This window comes from Esox lucius, chromosome 19 (genome assembly GCF_011004845.1).
Source record: "Esox lucius isolate fEsoLuc1 chromosome 19, fEsoLuc1.pri, whole genome shotgun sequence".
In the NCBI taxonomy this organism is placed as follows: domain Eukaryota; kingdom Metazoa; phylum Chordata; class Actinopteri; order Esociformes; family Esocidae; genus Esox; species Esox lucius.
Window position 1 is genome coordinate 21,785,116 of NC_047587.1, and position 17,823 is coordinate 21,802,938.

At 42.2% G+C, this 17,823-nt stretch overlaps 1 protein-coding gene across 16 annotated transcripts in view; it reads left to right on the forward strand.

The window, feature by feature from the left end:
• Positions 1 to 17,823, forward strand: part of frmd4a (FERM domain containing 4A) — a 108,240-nt gene that overhangs the window by 34,431 nt on the left and 55,986 nt on the right. For 3 of the 16 annotated variants that reach the window (XR_004574778.1, XR_003777444.2, XM_029114888.2), the window contains exon 1: positions 1,259 to 1,828. The exons of 6 other annotated variants lie outside the window; for them this stretch is intronic. Coding sequence is in view for 8 of the 10 variants with exons in the window: in XM_029114888.2 (XP_028970721.1) it covers positions 1,697 to 1,828 (132 nt within the window). In the remaining 2 variants the exon portion in view is untranslated. Of the gene's footprint in view, positions 1 to 1,237; positions 1,829 to 17,823 lie in introns of those variants that run through there. 7 more of the 16 variants (XM_029114887.2, XM_029114893.2, XM_029114898.2 and 4 more) reach the window with 7 other exon arrangements.

Sequence of the window (17,823 nt, forward strand, 5' to 3'; positions counted from 1 at the left end):
ACAGAGAGTGACAGAGAGTGACAGAGAGGGACAGAGAGTGACAGAGAGTGACAGAGAGGGACAGAGAGTGACAGAGAGTGACAGAGAGGGACAGAGAGTGACAGAGAGGGACAGAGAGTGACAGAGAGTGACAGAGAGGGACAGAGAGTGACAGAGAGTGACAGAGAGGGACAGAGAGTGACAGAGAGGGACAGAGAGTGAAAGAGAGTGACAGAGAGGGACAGAGAGTGACAGAGAGTGACAGAGAGTGACAGAGAGGGACAGAGAGTGACAGAGAGTTACAGAGAGTGACAGAGAGGGACAGAGAGTGACAGAGAGTGACAGAGAGTGACAGAGAGGGACAGAGAGTGACAGAGAGTTACAGAGATGGGCCGAATGTGTACCATGTGCCCTTCTAAGATGAGTACGATGATCTAACAACAGGGAAAAGGATGGCAGAAAACACATTGACAGAGTTCAGATGTAGATTTATTTTGAATTGTAATTTCTTCTAAATAATAGTATTAGTGTCTGAGAAATACAGCCATTATATAACACCACACACACACACACACACACACACATAGCTGCTGCACTCTTAAAAAGTCACCACTCAGCAGTACAAGGGGTGACCCATTGAGTCCCTGACATTGAACCCTCTACCCCACACTATGACTCAGTGAGTCCAGCCCATTCACTAGGCCCCTACAGTTTGGTGATGAAGTCACACTGCCATATTGATTAGGGCTGAGGATGAGAGTAATCCAATCCACCGACCGTTTTGCCTCCGTGTTTGAGTGCCTAAAAGTTTACAGCAATTATCCCAAAAAGGAAATCCAAAGGAGGACTGTAACACGGTGTGTGTTACATGGAAAACATGTGTTGTTGTGTAAGGAAGGTTTCATGGGTACAGATGAATGGATCGTCTAGTTGTAGAGGTCGCATCAGGTCACACAATTTCCTGGGAATCTAGCCTGACCCCAGAGATGACAGAAACATCATCCCTCTGGAGACAAGACTGCAGTCAGACTCTGCTTGCTTTGTGTGTGTGTGTGTGTGTGTGTGTGTGTGTGTGTGTGTGTGTGTGTGTGTGTGCACTGGCCTTGGCTAAGGTGAGATGAGAGTTGTGGTTTCTGATCTGACCGGTGGCTGAGTGGAGGAGAGCAGCATGTAACCACGTACTCCAGAGAGTCTCACCCTCTGCCTCCATTTCTCCATCTGTCTGTCTGTCTGCCAGCGTCAGACTGGAATGCAACTGAGTGCTGCTTTAAAAACAACAAACAGACTACAAAAAAGAGAGACACAGAGGGAGAGAGAGAGGGAGAGAGAGAGGGGGAGAGTAAAGTAAAGTGAGAAAGGAATCGTCAGTGGGAATGTTTGTGTTTGTGGCAGCCGGACTTCAGCTGCCAAGGTTTCATCGGTTACAGGAGAGGAGAGGAGAGAGGAGAGGAGAAAAGAGAGGAGAAGAGAGGAGAGAGAAGGAGAGAGAGGAGAAGAGAGGAGAGAGAAGGAGAGAGAGAAGAAGGAGAGAGGGGCAGAGCCACATTAGAATCGTCTAGCTGTGCTGGGTACTGCCTCCGTTACTACTCTGTACGGAGTGAGAAGATCCCCGCAAAACAGAGAGCAGATAAGGCATTTTAGCCTGTCGTCTGAAAGGCACCTGTGGAGATGTATCTCTGAGTTGACCAGCAGCGTTGTGGACCTGTGTGTTTCCCTGATGGAGGCGGTCCTACTGGGTCTGGGGGATGTGGTGGAGTCACGTCAGGCTCTGCTGTGGAGCTTTACCTGCTCAGCTCTCAGACACCTCCGTACACGGCACCTTTCTCACACACACAGGCCAGTGTACCAGGTAGGATACACCTCTCTCTCACACACACACACACATACAGAGACACACACACACACATATGATCAGGGTGTGGTCCTGGGATATTTTCGTGGTGAGTGTTTGTTTCTTGCCCATAATAGGGCAGGCAACAACATGCACCCCCGGGAGGCCCCAGGAGCGAGTTTGGGAAACCCTAAAGTAAAGTGTGTCTCAAAGAGTTTATCGGAGGGCAGGTCACAGGTGTAGGCTGAACGCACAAGGGAACGGATAACATTCGGTGTATAACCGGATTTATCGAGGGTATGCGCGCACTCAGAGGAATAAAACGGAGATACGAGCGATGGGTGAGAACGTTGAGTTGTGGTGTGAAGCAGAATAAGCCACATATATGGCTGATCAGCCAGATTATACACAGCTACCCTCATACTGTCACGTCACATAACCTACAGCAGTGCAGATGTCTTTCAGAGTGTGTGCGTGTTTGTCATAGAGAGATAGTCCATGTGGTGTGTTAGAAGGACATCCAGTCTTCTCCATAAAAAAAAAAAGAGAGTGTTTTGCCCAGTTTTGCCTAATGCAGAGACAAAAGCATCTTTTGTAGTCATTGTTCCTGTTTCAGGACATAACGCACACACACACACACACACACACACACACTTTTGTAAACCCCAAATACTCAAGGATTCACAATGTCAGCAGGACATGTTTTTGTGTTTTTCCCAAACTTTCAGTTGCTAGGACCATTTCTAAAAGCTTAACCTGAGGGTTGTGAGAGACTCAAAAGTGGTAGTTTCTTTATACACACACACACACAGACAAGCATTTTTAAGGAAATAAAAGAGGGTGTTTGGTCAAAGCCTGGAAAACACAGATTTACAACCAGGTCACCTTTTCATTCCATCAGTTGTTGGAGAGAGAAAAGCAGAAGAACTACTAAAGCGGCTGTCATAGCAACAGGCAGGAGAGAGACTTACATTCTCACACACACACACACACACTTTCCTTCTTTCTGTCTTAGTGGATTGGCTAGTCTGTTAAAAACTGTTACCGGGGAAGACATTTTACCATCCTAAAGATGTCAAGTTTAAAAGGAGTTATTGACACAACGAGAGCACAAGCCTAGAACACCTCTCGTCTGGCCCTTCCTCTGAAAACACTCCTTAACAAGGCCATCCCCAAAAACACCCCTCAAGAGAACAGCCGATCCCCTGCCCTTGGTAGATTTCTCCTTAGAACCACTTGATCAAGGCCATACCCGCCCTCCCTGGAATGATGATGTCGTTTGATCCGCTGTGGGGCATTCTGAGCGCTGTTCTCAGGTCACGGTCAAACCACGTTGGAGGGAAGGGGGGTCAGTATGTCAGACTGCAGGACAGGGAACATGCACCTACGCAGGCTGGAGGATGGGGATATCCTGCATCCTTAGTAATGATCCAGAGTCTCAGAACTGGCACACTGACTGTAATAACATTCAGCTCATAGACACATGGAAGTATCTCTCCTTCTAATAGTAGACCTGAAATATTATGTCTGGCACAGCACTACTTGTCGTTGGCAAATGGACAGCGAATATGAGAGAGAGAGAAACAGAGAGAGTAGCAGAGAGAGAAAGGAACAGAGAGAGGTAGAGAGGAAAAGAGATAGGGAGAGAGGAACAGAGAGAAGGAGAGAGGAATAGAGATAGGGAGAGAGGAACAGAGAGAAGGAGAGAGGAATAGAGAGAAGGAGAGAGGAATAGAGAGGGAGAGAGGAATAGAGAGAGGGAGAGAGGAATAGAGAGAGGGAGAGAGGGAGAGAGGAATAGAGAGAGGGAGAGAGGGAGAGAGGAATAGAGAGAGGGAGAGAGGAACAGAGAGAGGGAGAGAGGAACAGAGAGAGGGAGAGAGGAATAGAGAGAGGGAGAGAGGAATTGAGAGAGGGAGAGAGGAACAGAGAGAGGGAGAGAGGAACAGAGAGAGGGAGAGAGGAATAGAGAGAAGGAGAGAGGAATAGAGAGAGGGAGAGAGGAATAGAGAGAGGGAGAGAGGAATTGAGAGAGGGAGAGAGGAACATAGAGAGGGAGAGAGGAACAGAGAGAGGGAGAGAGGAATAGAGAGAAGGAGAGAGGAATAGAGAGAGGGAGAGAGGAATAGAGAGAGGGAGAGAGGAATAGAGATAGGGAGAGAGGAACAGAGAGAGGGAGAGAGGAATAGAGAGAGGGAGAGAGGAATAGAGAGAGGGAGAGAGGAACAGAGAGAGGGAGAGAGGAATAGAGAGAGAGGAACAGAGAGAGGGAGAGAGGAATAGAGAGAAGGAGAGAGGAATAGAGAGAGTAGCAGAGGGATGAGCAGAATACCTGACCATTGTGACAGACCCAAAATAAAGAAAAACCTTGACTACACAATCAACCTGAATAAGTTAGGGGATCTCAAAACTAAACAAATGAAGGCAATCAGTTACCTTAATTTTTTCATTTCATAAAATGAAAAAGTAATATGTTTGCAAAACTTCAAGGTTAGTTAAATATATATATTTTAATTGCATTTTTCCTTAATTGTTCAGTAAGCATATACAAATATTTTAGTATTAGCTTAAAATAATTATGCAATATACTACTCCACAACAATATAATTTCCCAGTATGCATTACTCTACCAGCCAGGTATTGCAAAGGGATGGGTCATTCCTACTGGAATGCAGCTTTAGATTTGACAGCATGGAATTTGAATTTAATTGTAACAATCATTTAGTAACGAGTGCATAAACAGATAGTAAATTTAATATAAAATGGTTTAAATTGTACGTGACAAGATGAGATGAATCAATCAAGTCTATTTACACGCAAACCAGTGGATAATAAAAACTATTTAAAAATACCATCTTGCAGTAGAGCATATTGGGAAAATCTTTTAAAAGACTGAGTGAAAGTCAGTGTCACATGAACATTATATGTCGTTAGTAACATTTCACTAACTTTGAGTTAAACTTACCAGAAATATTTAAGTCAAAACTCGAGAGGCGAGAGGCCGCCATTGTGCAAACCTGGCTCTCCAGAGAAGACAATGTGCACATTGCTCACAACATATCAGTGGAAACAGCTGCACTTCCTAACCTCCTGCCAAATGTATGACAGCATTAGAGACACATATTTCTCCTAAAGAATTTCAAATCAAATCCACCATTGAGAAACTGTCCCATTTGTTTAGCGAAATGCTGCAATGTGCAAATCCCAGCAGCAAGATGTGAGACCCATTGCCATTAGGAAAGGGCAATCTAACCCACATTAATGTCTCTATATTCCCTTGTCATTTTCACTTGTAACTATTGCATATTTTTACATCACTGTGCCTATAATATTACATTCAAAATGCCTCTGTTCTTTTTAAAATTCTGTGTCTACTCGGAAAAACTATATTAATTTTGTTTTTTGTAATACATTTTAGCAATTTTGTTTTTCACTTGTCTTGACAATGTTATCAAATGTTTCCCAAGTCAAAAAGTCCTTATAACTAAAATGTCATTGAGAGGAGCACAAATACTGTCAGCTATAAGAATGGAGCGAAGAGAGAGAACAAAGAGAGAAAGAAGAGCAGAGAGGAACAGCAGAGAGTAGAGAGAGATAGAAGAGCAGAGAGGAACAGCAGAGTGTAGAGAAAGATAGAAGAACATAGTAGAGCAGAAAGGAGCAGAGGTATATTTTCCTCAACAATACAAGCCACAACTTCTTTGGAGCTTATTTTCACACTGTAACTTTCCCCATACCCCAATTCTCCTCTTTTCCTCCTCTCCTCTGTCTGCAGCTGCCTCTTGGTTTTGATGCAGAAGGTATTTCCTGAGTAGACACCTCCCTCCCTCGGCTCTGACCCTGTCTGCTCTCTTTTTCCAAGGGAAACACCTTCCATCTCTGCCTCCCACACTCACTCCACAACTATTCTCACCTTCCCACTTTAATAACAATTCATTATCATTATGTAGATGTGTATGTGTGTGTGTGTGTGTGTGTGTGTGTAAGACAGTGAGAGAGAGTCATGATGACACTAGATTTATGTATGTGTAATAATTTCACTGACAAAGACTCCCACAGACACTCACTCACACCAGTGATGAGAAGACACCCATGAGTTCACACAGTCCTGTATCAGGATGGGAATAAAGTCACCTCAACAATATTCAGTCATATATTCTCTCTCTCTCTTAAAGCTACAGGCTGTTCTAGGGCCTGCTGTTGTATAGGCTTGTCTTGCTCTCTTCCTCCCCCTTCCTCCTCCTCCTTCTGCCTGGCACACCTCTGGACAGGTAGGGAGGATAAAACAGTTTGTCTTCTCTTCCCAACTACAACTCCAGTTGACAATCCATACATACCTAACCATGTATATACATGTACAAACATAAATGCATAAATACATTCCACGTAAGTACTACATACAGACATACTACATACTAAACTAGGTACTGAGTCAGACCTATTACATCCTAACACTACACCCGCCCTTAACTGATCCATACCATTCTCCTCTCCATCTTGCTCCAGCTGCCAGTTTTGTTTTCCAGCCAACTCTGTTTTATGAGAGCAAATATTTTCCCAGAACCCAACTGTGAAAGGTTGTCTGCAGGATGATGACAGAGAAAAAACGTGGAATCCATCTGGCCCTTTCATTTTTGGGTTTTCGGATTTGTTTATCACCAGCCAGTGGTGTGTTTTTGTTTTATTTTCAAAGAATGCATTAATGCCAGCTGGGGACTAATGGTTTAAACAATTTACTGTGTGTTCATGTGACATACTGGAGACTACTGGATAAAACCGTTTCCAGTGTGTTCCTATGTTATACATTGGAGACTACTGGATAAAACTGTTCACCGTGTGTTCCTATGTGATACACTGGAGACTACTGGATAAAACCGTTTCCAGTGTGTTCCTATGTGATACACTGGAGACTACTGAATAAAACCGTTTCCAGTGTGTTCCTATGTGATACACTGGAGACTACTGGATAAAACCGTTTCCAGTGTGTTCCTGTGTGATACACTGGAGACTACTGGATAAAACCGTTTCCAGTGTGTTCCTATGTGATACACTGGAGACTACTGGATAAAACCGTTTCCAGTGTCTTCCTATGTGATACACTGGAGACTACTGGGTCAAACTGTTTACCATGTGTTCCTATGTGATACACTGGAGACTACTGGATAAAACCGTTTCCAGTGTGTTCCTATGTGATACACTGGAGACTACTGGATAAAACCGTTTCCAGTGTGTTCCTATGTGATACACTGGAGACTACTGGGTCAAACTGTTCACCGTGTGTTCCTATGTGATACACTGGAGACTACTGGATAAAACCGTTTCCAGTGTGTTCCTATGTGATACACTGGAGACTATTGGATAAAACCGTTTCCAGTGTGTTCCTATGTGATACACTGGAGACTACTGGATAAAACCGTTTCCAGTGTGTTCCTATGTGATACACTGGAGACTACTGGATAAAACCGTTTCCAGTGTGTTCCTATGTGATACACTGGAGACTATTGGATAAAACCGTTTCCAGTGTGTTCCTATGTGATACACTGGAGACTACTGGATAAAACCGTTTCCAGTGTGTTCCTATGTGATACACTGGAGACTATTGGATAAAACCGTTTCCAGTGTGTTCCTATGTGATACACTGGAGACTACTGGATAAAACCGTTTCCAGTGTGTTCCTATGTGATACACTGGAGACTAATGGGTCAAACTGTTCACCGTGTGTTCCCATATGATGTAGTGGAGAGTAATGGGTTGAATCGTTTAGGAGGAAGGGAGCACAACTTGTTTGCATAATGTGCCTGGAAAACATTTACTGCCTATTACCGGGTCTCGTCTGTCTGTGTGTGTGTGTGTGTGTGTGTGTGATCCAGGGTTAGAGTGAAGTAATTTTAGTAATTGTTAGAATTGGTGTGACTTTTAGGTTTGGACACTACAGGTTAGTTTTATGGTTAGGCTTTAGGCTAGGTTAAGTGCAGACGATTCTTAACGATTCCTGACTGTTCTCCACCTGGTCATGCAGTTGACTTGGATTCTTTTCATAGACTCTGGACACAGCCCATATTAATTCATTATAGATATTGTGAATTAATTAATTATTATAATCTTTAATCAGTACACCCCTCAGAATCTGGTTCCTCTCTAGGTTTCTTCTTAATTTCCAACCTGCTAGGGAGTTTTTCCTAGCCATTGTGCTCAGTTGTTGCTTGCTCTTTGGGGATTTCAGGCTGGGTATCTATGAAAGCACTTTGTGACAACTGCTGATGTAAACAGGCTTTTGGAGTTATGAATAGGTTTAAGAGATAGAGAACATGGATTTCAGTTTCCTAGACTCCACAAGAATAGAAAAACAAATGTGAGTGTGTGAATATGTGCGTGAGTCAGAGAATGATACAGGGAGAGAAGAAGAGAAATTGTATGTTTCTATGTGTGGACCTGAGGAAAACATAATGGTTGTACACATTGAGATAAACAGATTGGACAGTTACTGATATGAGACATTCATGTACAGTAGATAAGCACCTTTTAAAGTTCTACTCAGGGGACATTACCTACTACCAGTAATTACACACGCTCACAAAATGGTGTGCTTCAAGAGAGCAAATGTATAAGGTTCAGGTAAAGCTGTTTTTGAATTGGTGCTTTTCCACTGGTCTAAATGATAAAGACAAACAGGCGGTTGGTGTAACCATGGAAGTTTTGATTACTTGTGTTCTTGATGTTGTTTTATAATACAGATAAACTACATGCTGTCACTTCTTCCTGGAATACATTCATGGGCGGCAAGTTCTGCACAATATTCTTTAGGAAGTTTGGATTAATGAGTCCAGAGCTATATGTATGTCTCTAGCCAAGTCTGTTAGGTCTGAAATAATACACATGGTTTGATAAGTGCGATGGTATGAGCCAACAAATATGTTACCAAGGCTGTCCTGAACACAGTAGTAGATCTGTGTGGCCATTTCTGTTTCATATGTTCTAATAGTATAGCGTTGCCAAGTGGTGGTAACAGACATGGGTTGCCAAGTGTGTCTTGTTTAAATCCTGTCTGAGCTGTAAATCATGTTACTCAATCCAGATATTATAGGGTTTGGGTTTCTCCCTGCAGTATAGACTATCTGAATTAGGGCAGAGGTGAGTTTAAATGTAGAATGGTAATTGAAATAAATAATATGACCTATGTATTTAACATGTATGGGGGCTGCAGGCTTCAGATATTGATTACCCATTGGTTGCTTTTGTGGTAGAGTCATGGCAGGGAGGATCATCCTGTGCCATGTTATGACTCATCAATGTCAGTGCACGATGGGAAGCGGAGGGGCTTCTAAGATGTGACCTCATAGTGTCACATCATCATTCCCTGAGACACTGAGCTGCTGGACCACGGGATGTTGTGGAGCTAGTTGGCCCACCAGGCAGCACTCAGTACAGTGACTATATTATCAGTCTGTCCTACAGGGAACGTGATGAGTGAGGGAGTGAGGGAGGGTGGGAGTGAGGGAGGGTGGGAGTGAAGGAGGCTGGGAGTGAGGGAGGGTGGGAGTAAAGGAGGGTGGGAGTGAGGGAGGGTGGGAGTGAAGGAGGCTGGGAGTGAGGGAGGGTGGGAGTGAAGGAGGCTGGGAGTGAGGGAGGGTGGGAGTAAAGGAGGGTGGGAGTGAGGGAGGGTGGGAGTGAAGGAAGGTGGGAGTGAGGGAGGGTGGGAGTGAAGGAAGGTGGGAGTGAGGGAGGGTGGGAGTGAAGGAAGATGGGAGTGAGGGATGGTGGGAGTGAAGGAAGGTGGGAGTGAGGGAGGGTGGGAGTGAAGGAAGGTGGGAGTGAGGGAGGGTGGGAGTGAAGGAAGGTGGGAGTGAGGGAGGGTGGGAGTGAGGGAGGGTGGGAGTGAAGGAGGCTGGGAGTGAGGGAGGGTGGGAGTGAGGGAGGGTGTGAGTGAAGGAGGCTGGGAGTGAGGGGAGGTGGGAGTGAGGGGAGGTGGGAGTGAAAAGAGGAACTGGATGAGATGAGGCGAGGTGAAGGATTGAGTTCAGGGGTGAAACTAAGCCGTTGCATTCCGGCACAGTGTCCCAGGCTAAATAAATAGTGGGAGAAAACTGTGCTGGAAAAATATCAATCATAATAAAAAATATTATATCATCATAAACTCCATCAATGCCATGTCCACCATTGTTGAACATCATTGCATGTCAGGTGCACGAAAAACAGTGAACAGTCTATTGAGTGGAAAACTGGCAGTATACCATCCAAAACGCACTGTGGTTCGATGAAAACTCTGCCAAAGAGGGAGATTATTGGCCGAGACAGAGACGTGTAGACAGCAGTGAATACATCAATTCAGCCCACTGTACGTCATACTTCTAGAGTACATTTTCAGCCAATGTCTGGAGTACAGTGTACTATTTTGGATTCAGGAACTGTTCTGTAGGGTATACAAATATGTGAGGATAGCCAACAAGAACACCAACTGAAATTACTTTCTGACAATCAGATGAAAACATAATGAACATTGTGTTTATGCCTCACTACAAGATAATGATAAAACAAATGACAAATTGGACATGGGCCCACAGAGATCATAGGCTACTAAAGACAGTAGATAACCAGAAAAGCTTGGCCAGCCCGCAATTAGAATTGATGAATGTAGTTGCCCTGACTGGATTTGAACCTGGGTCTCCCACATGAGAGGCTGTGTTTCTTTTTACCACTAGACCACAGAGCTAAACGTTTGCCAGGTGTTGGTATTGTGTCTCGATATTACATATTTTTGTCACAAATTGACTTCACACCAAGACTGAATATTTCGCTAGACACCATTAAGCATTGTGTTTCGTATTAGGTTTACCTCCACCACAAATAGCATCTATGAAATGTATGGCTTTTGCCACTGACATTTTAACAGCTTATTAGCCAGTAATAGGTCTACTAGTATCTACTAACTTACTAATTGGAATAGTCTGAAGAACTGAGAATTACTAGCGAGACTGAAGATGAACTTTACACAGCCAAAGCTATGCCTTTTTCATTTCATGGCACAACAACATTTGTTTTTCTTACATTCGTGAATGACAATAATTATTAATATAGGTGACGATGACTGACTTTTTTGTCAAGTGAAAAGATGAGAGAATCGTGGAAACCCCTACTCTTTTACTGCCCAAGAGGTTGCAATCTAGCCTATATTACCCCACAAATCATGCACAGATGCGTACTTTGAAAATCCACCAGAAATAGTCGCAATATAACCAGAAACAGTTATACTTTAGGCTTACTATAATGTAGTTACTGAAGATTTCAGCCAGCAAAGATTTTGTCTATCCTAACCAAATCCTAATGCATAATTTATTTTGACTGTGGCGAGGCTCAGACATCGGCTCCCTGCTTGGCAGTCTGCATCTCTAACCACTACGCTATTTAACAAGGCTGAGTCAATCAGCCCGTCACTCACTCACTCAGTGAAGAGACATTCGCTCTTCTTGGCCGGCAAAAAGAGAGGGCAGGGAAGATGGATGAGAGATGGAAGATAGTCGGTTGAAAAATCTAATCTAGAAAAGAGAAAGGGAATGTTATAGAAAGGAAGAAGAGGAACATGGGAGGAAGCACACATCTACAGTACAAAGCAATCTCTGGCAGTTATCAGAGGCCATTCTTATTCTCTTTCTTCAATACAATATTTTACATCTTTATGAATGCACATCTGCGAGGAGATGCTTTTGAGGAATATACATAATAAACAGGAAGAAGAAGCCATAGAAATGAGGCCAAGCCTGACCTGGAGTGTATTTTGTATGATGTTTGACTGAAGATGTGTATTTTATTATTGCCCTATTTCTTTCTAGTCCCTACCTACAGTGTCTGGCTCTCTCCCTCAAGCCAGACTGCCAAATGGAAGAGATTCAATATCTTTGTGCTGATGGGATTCCCTCTGGAAGAATGAACACACCCGCCCACACACACACACACACACACACACACACAGACACACACACAATGCAAACATACACATGTGTGCGCACCTATACAAACAACGCACAAACACACACGCTCACTCACTCAAGGACACACACACTTGGCAAGGGCTTTCCCAGTAGATGAGTGGGTTCATTTTTCACTAGCGTGGCTGGGAGGGACAGAGAGGGTAGTAATGGAGAGGACTAGAAGGGAGCCAAAGAGATGATGTACCTCTGCTCTCTGTCTCCCCCACCTGACTGAATCTACTATTGTACAGTATATTACTGACTTAAAGTACTACTCTACAGTACATTACTGTTTGATACTACTACTATACAGTATATTACTGTCTGATACTACTACTATACAGTATATTACTGTCTTATAGTACTACTCTACAGTATATTACTGTTTGATACTACTACTATACAGTATATTACTGTCGGATACTACTACTATACAGTATATTACTGTCGACTAGTAGTACTCTACAGTATATTATTGCCTGATACTACTACTATACAGTATATAACTGTTTGATACTACTACTATAAAGTATATTACTGTCTTATAGTACTACTCTACAGTATATTACTGTTTGATACTACTACTATACAGTACATTACTGTCTGATACTACTACTCTACAATATATTACTGTTGACTAGTTGTACTCTACATTATATTAATGTCTGATACTACTACTATACAGTATATTACTGTCTGATACTACTACTATATAGTATATTACTGTCTGATACTACTACTATACAGTATATTACTGTCTGATATTACTATGCTACAGTATATTAACATCTGATACTACTACTGTGCACTATATTACTGCCAGATACTACTACTATACAGTATATGACTGTCTGATAGTACTACTCTACATTATATTACTGTCTGATACTACTACTATATAGTAAATTAATGTCTGATACTACTACTGCACAGTATATTACTGCATGATGCTACTACTATACAGTATATTACTCTCTGATAGTACTATTATACATCATATGCATGTCTGATACTATTATTATTCAGAATATGACTACCGTCTGAGACTTTTACTATACCATATATTCATCAGAGCAGAAGCGCTGAAACAAGCACAGTAAATTTTCAACTCACCTTTTACCTGTCATGTCTTTGATGAAAGTATGTGTGTGTGTTTCACAGTATAAAACCATTAACACATGCCAGAGTATTGTTAAAGGCACAGATACCACACGCTAACCACTCCCAAACTCTAGGGCAGGGCTGGGATTGCAATATTCTTCCTTCCCAAAAGGCACCACTGTCCTGGTTTGAGAATTCTGGATTTTATGTTTATTCTACATTCATTTTGGATCTTTTCCACCCAGGATTTCTGGAAACCCAGACGATTTTGTAACCTGGGTACCAGTTTTTTTTGTTTTGTGTACCCCGTGTCATCAAGTGCTCCCATGCCCATAATGCATTTCTACAGATTAGATGGGGTGTGATCCCTTAGGTGTTGCCATGGCTACTTTTGTATGTTAGATAGGAAAGTGAAATGGTTGATATTGTGTCTGTTCACGCTCGACACTGTTGGTACTCTTGCCATTATAGGGGCTTATAACTAGGGGATACAGATAATGGAATTCTGGGATAGGGTTAGATTTCAGGTCCCCAGAAAGATAGAAAAACAAACGTGTGCGTGTGTGTGTGTGTGTTTTTGCACATACTGCTATCTAGCTTAGGGGTATGTTTAAGGTAAAACATACCATTTGGCTTAGTGTTACAATTGGATTGAGTTTGTTGGTTTAGGCATTTGGGGTTAGGTTTAGGGTTAAGCATTTTATCTTAAAGGTTATTGAGGTTAAGGTTATGGTTAGGTTTAAGTTAGGGTAAAGGTTAGGGAATAGGAAATGGATGGATAGATTTTCACGATCCATGTTGGATGAAAATGGAAATGTGAGCATTTACATCAATGACTCTTACCCAGTGACTTAGAGTAGCGATTGTAATCAGTGCATAGGTTGACACTGTACAGACTGGCATGAAGTGGGGATCAAATCCACTACACGGGCATCACAAGTACAATGTTCTGTGTCGGTCTCATTGTTCTTTGGCGTGTCTCTCTCTCTGTTACACACACATTGCTGGCAGTATCAGTGAGAAGGGTCTAAACAGATTTATATCAGCTTAAATAATAGATGACAAGAGGATGTGAAGGGAAACTGATATCTTCCCTGTGACACACAGAATCACAAGCAAACACACACATATAAACAGACACACACACAAATGACACACACACCCACCCTCTGATGTTTATGCCATTTGTGGTTCTTTGGGATTGAGACAGTTGTCTATAACCTATTTACTAGGTAATTACATTTGAACTCTGCATTAACACACTCATTTAACACAATTGGTCTATGAAGTTTATAAATCTGAAGAAATGGCGGGACTACCTCCATACATCTGTGTACCACAGTCAATTGAGGTTCCCTAATTTTTTGTTTTAGCTGTGACAGAACATTCTTTTTTCACGTAGATAATTGTTATTTCACAAAGTTCTATGAAACAGCAATATTACCAGATGACCCTGCACTTTCCCTAGCTTGACTGAGGGAGTTGTGTGCCAAGAGAGACAGTCAAACAACTACCTAAAGTGATTTCATGAACTTAGACAAATTGTATATATTCGTTTTTTTTTATTCCCACATCAAGTTATAGTTTACAATACATGGACTTAAAACACCAAGATTGTAGGTACTGCCCCCAACAGACACAGTGTTGGGTGAGTGTTGGAATGTGAACCACGAAGCAAGTGTTACGGTACGATACAAGTAAAACAATAGAAGTATGATACAAGAAAAACATGAAAAAACAATGGAAGTACTTTGACATGTCAAAAGCGGTTCTCAAATCTGAATATTTGTGTTTTTTAAGAGTGTGTTGTGGAAAGCTTTATGGGGGTTTCAGTGAAAGGTAACATCAAAAGCAAAAGAAAAGTTAATGGTTCGATACTTTCCTTTTTTGCATGATGGGCCGGTGCGAAGGCTATAATAAGCAATGGCTGAAATTGGGCTGAGGGTTGCCCTTTTAAGAAATGCAAATGGTCTGTGGCCTAAAACTAAAGTAGATAGATGATAAGAGTCTATAGGTCATATTTTGGAGGGGATTACACCTCCAATTAAATGCTTTATTTAGACATAAATACTATTCACTAAAACAAACAACCCAAATATACTGTAGTTAAGAAAATTAATGAAAGATATTGCAATGGTTTTGTAAATGTAATACGGTGAAAGTAAATCCTGCTGAATATGTTCAAAATGTATGCATATTTTACGAAGCTAACCAAAGATATTCAAGTTATTGGTTTTAACCTCACTAAACTTACTATTGCATCCCCACTTCCAAACAGCTATTTTATGGGATTGCTGTAATAAACCTTTTTCCAACATATCACACAACATTGTATGAACATTTGTAGAAAACAAAGAGTACTTGTATATTAGTATAAAAGTACTTGCTGTCCCATGACTTGCAATGGATCATGATAAACAGACATTCAAAAAAATATCCAGTGGGGAGAACAAGCATTTGATACACTGCCGATTTTACAGGTTTTCCCACGTGCAAAGCATGTACAAGTCTGTAATTTTTATCATAGGTACTCTTCAACTGTGAGTGGATCTAAAACAAAAATCCAGAAAATCCAATTGTATGATTTCTAATTTGCATTTTATTGGATGACATAAGTATTTGATACATCAGAAAAGCAGAACTTAATATTTGATACAGAAACCTTTGTTTGCAATTACAGAGATCATACATTTCCTGTAGTTCTTGACCAGGTTTGCACACACTGCAGCAGGGATTCTGGCCCACTCCTCCATACAGACCTTCTCCAGATCCTTCAGGTTTCGGTGCTGTCACTGGGCAATACGTACTTTCAGCTCCAAAGATTTTCTATTGGGTTCAGGTCTGGAGACTGCCTAGGCCACTCCAGGACCTTGAGATGGTTCTTACAGAGCCACTCCTTAGTTGCCCTGGCTGCGTGTTTCGGGTCGTTGTCATGCTGGAAGACCCTGCCAGGACCCATCTTCAATGCTCTTACTGAGGGAAAGAGATTGTTGGCCAAGATCTCACGAGTCGTCCTGTCCCCTTTGCAGAAAAGCATCCCCAAAGAATGATGTTTCCACCTCCATACTTCACGGTTGGGATGGTGTTGTTGGGGTTGTACTCATCCTTCTTCTTCCTCCAAACACGGCAAGTGGAGTTTAGACCAAAAAGCTAAATTTTAGTCTCATCAGACCACATGACCTTCTCCCATTCCTCCTTTGGATCATCCAGATCGTCATTGGCAAACTTCAGACGGGCCTGGACATGCGCTGGCTTTAGCAGGGGGACCTTGTGTGCGCTGCAGGATTTTAACGGCGTAGTGTGTTCCTAATGGTTTTCTTTGAGACTGTGGTCCCAGCTCTCTTCAGGTCATTGACCAGGTCCTGCCGTGTAGTTCTGGGCTGATCCCTCACCTTCCTCATGATCATTGATGCCCCACAAGGTGAGATCTTGCATGGAGCCCCAGACCAAGGGTGATTGACCGTCATCTTGAACTTCTTCCATTTTCTAATAATTGCACAAACAGTTGTTGCCTTCTCACCAAGCTGCTTGCCTATTGTCATGTAGCCCATCCTAGCCTTGTGCAGGTCTACAATTTTATCCCTGATGTCCTTACACAGCTCTCTGGTCTTGGCCATTGTGGGGAGGTTGGAGTCTGTTTGATTGAGTGTGTGGACAGGTGTCTTTTATACAGGTAACAAGTTCAAACAGGTGCAGTTAATACAGGTAATGAGTGGAGAACAGGAGGCCTTCTTAAAGAAAAACTAACAGGTCTGTGAGAGCCGGTATTCTTACTGGTTGGTAGGTGATCAAATACATATATCATCTAATAAAATTCAAATGAATTATTTAAAAATAATAAAATGATTTTTTTTTTTATTCCGTCTCTCACAGTTGAAGTGTACCTATGATAAAAATTACAGACCTCTACATGCTTTGTAAGTAGGAAAACCTGCAAAATTGGCAGTGTATCAAATACTTGTTCTCCCCACTGTATCACATTTCCAACATTGTCAGAGCCACATACAGTATTCAGTAATCTAAAACATGTACTTAGTTCTGGTGGATTGAACATTGTGCTCAACAACGCTGGCTGAAATAGAGTAAGCTGATAAACAAGCAGATGCACAAATCCATGTTCAACATAACAGCGCTCCAGAAGAAGTAATTTAATTCTGTACTAGACAGGATTTGAAATAAATTAAAGGTTTCATCTCTTTTAAGTTGGTGGCGGCTCAGTTTTTTTTAAAGTTCAATTCACAACTTTGAACGTGGCAACTCCCAGTGGGCTCAGGAGAGTTTAAGCTTGAGACATCCTCCAGTGCACATCACGCCAAGCTGTTCTGATTTAAACACACCGTTCCCACAACTAAGAACTACTTGCCCGTACATATGCGTTTGGAGGAGAACACATTCATCACACAGCAACCACAGTTGAGCAGGCACATGACTTACCACAGAAGACTTGTCAGAGTGTGATGAGACAAAGGCAATCCTATTCCAAATCCAGCCCAATAACCACAGGTGACGCTGAGCCAGTCTGCACCAACCCAAGTGAAACCCTCAGCCACTGTCCTTATGCCACAACCCAAAGAGGTTTTAAGAGTGCAAACAAAATACACAAAATGCTGAACACCGTCACATAAAGCAACACCCAATCACTAGAAACCCACTTATAATTTAAAATATCCTGTAAGATCCTTCTAATTGCCCTAGAGGCAAAAGCTCACCCAGTTGTGACGTATTTAATTAATTATTCCAAATGTGAGCCTCAAAATAACTGAGAAGCCGTTTCACCTGGCTTGTTGGAGATTAGAGGGATCTCCAGAGTTAGCCATCCTCTGAACCATGTCTGATAGCTTGTATTTGTGTATGTCAACAGAGCAGTAAGGTAGTCATTTATTATCTCTCTTTGCTTTATTTATCCACATCACCAGAGGGTTCTGAGATCCATTTAACCCTAACCAC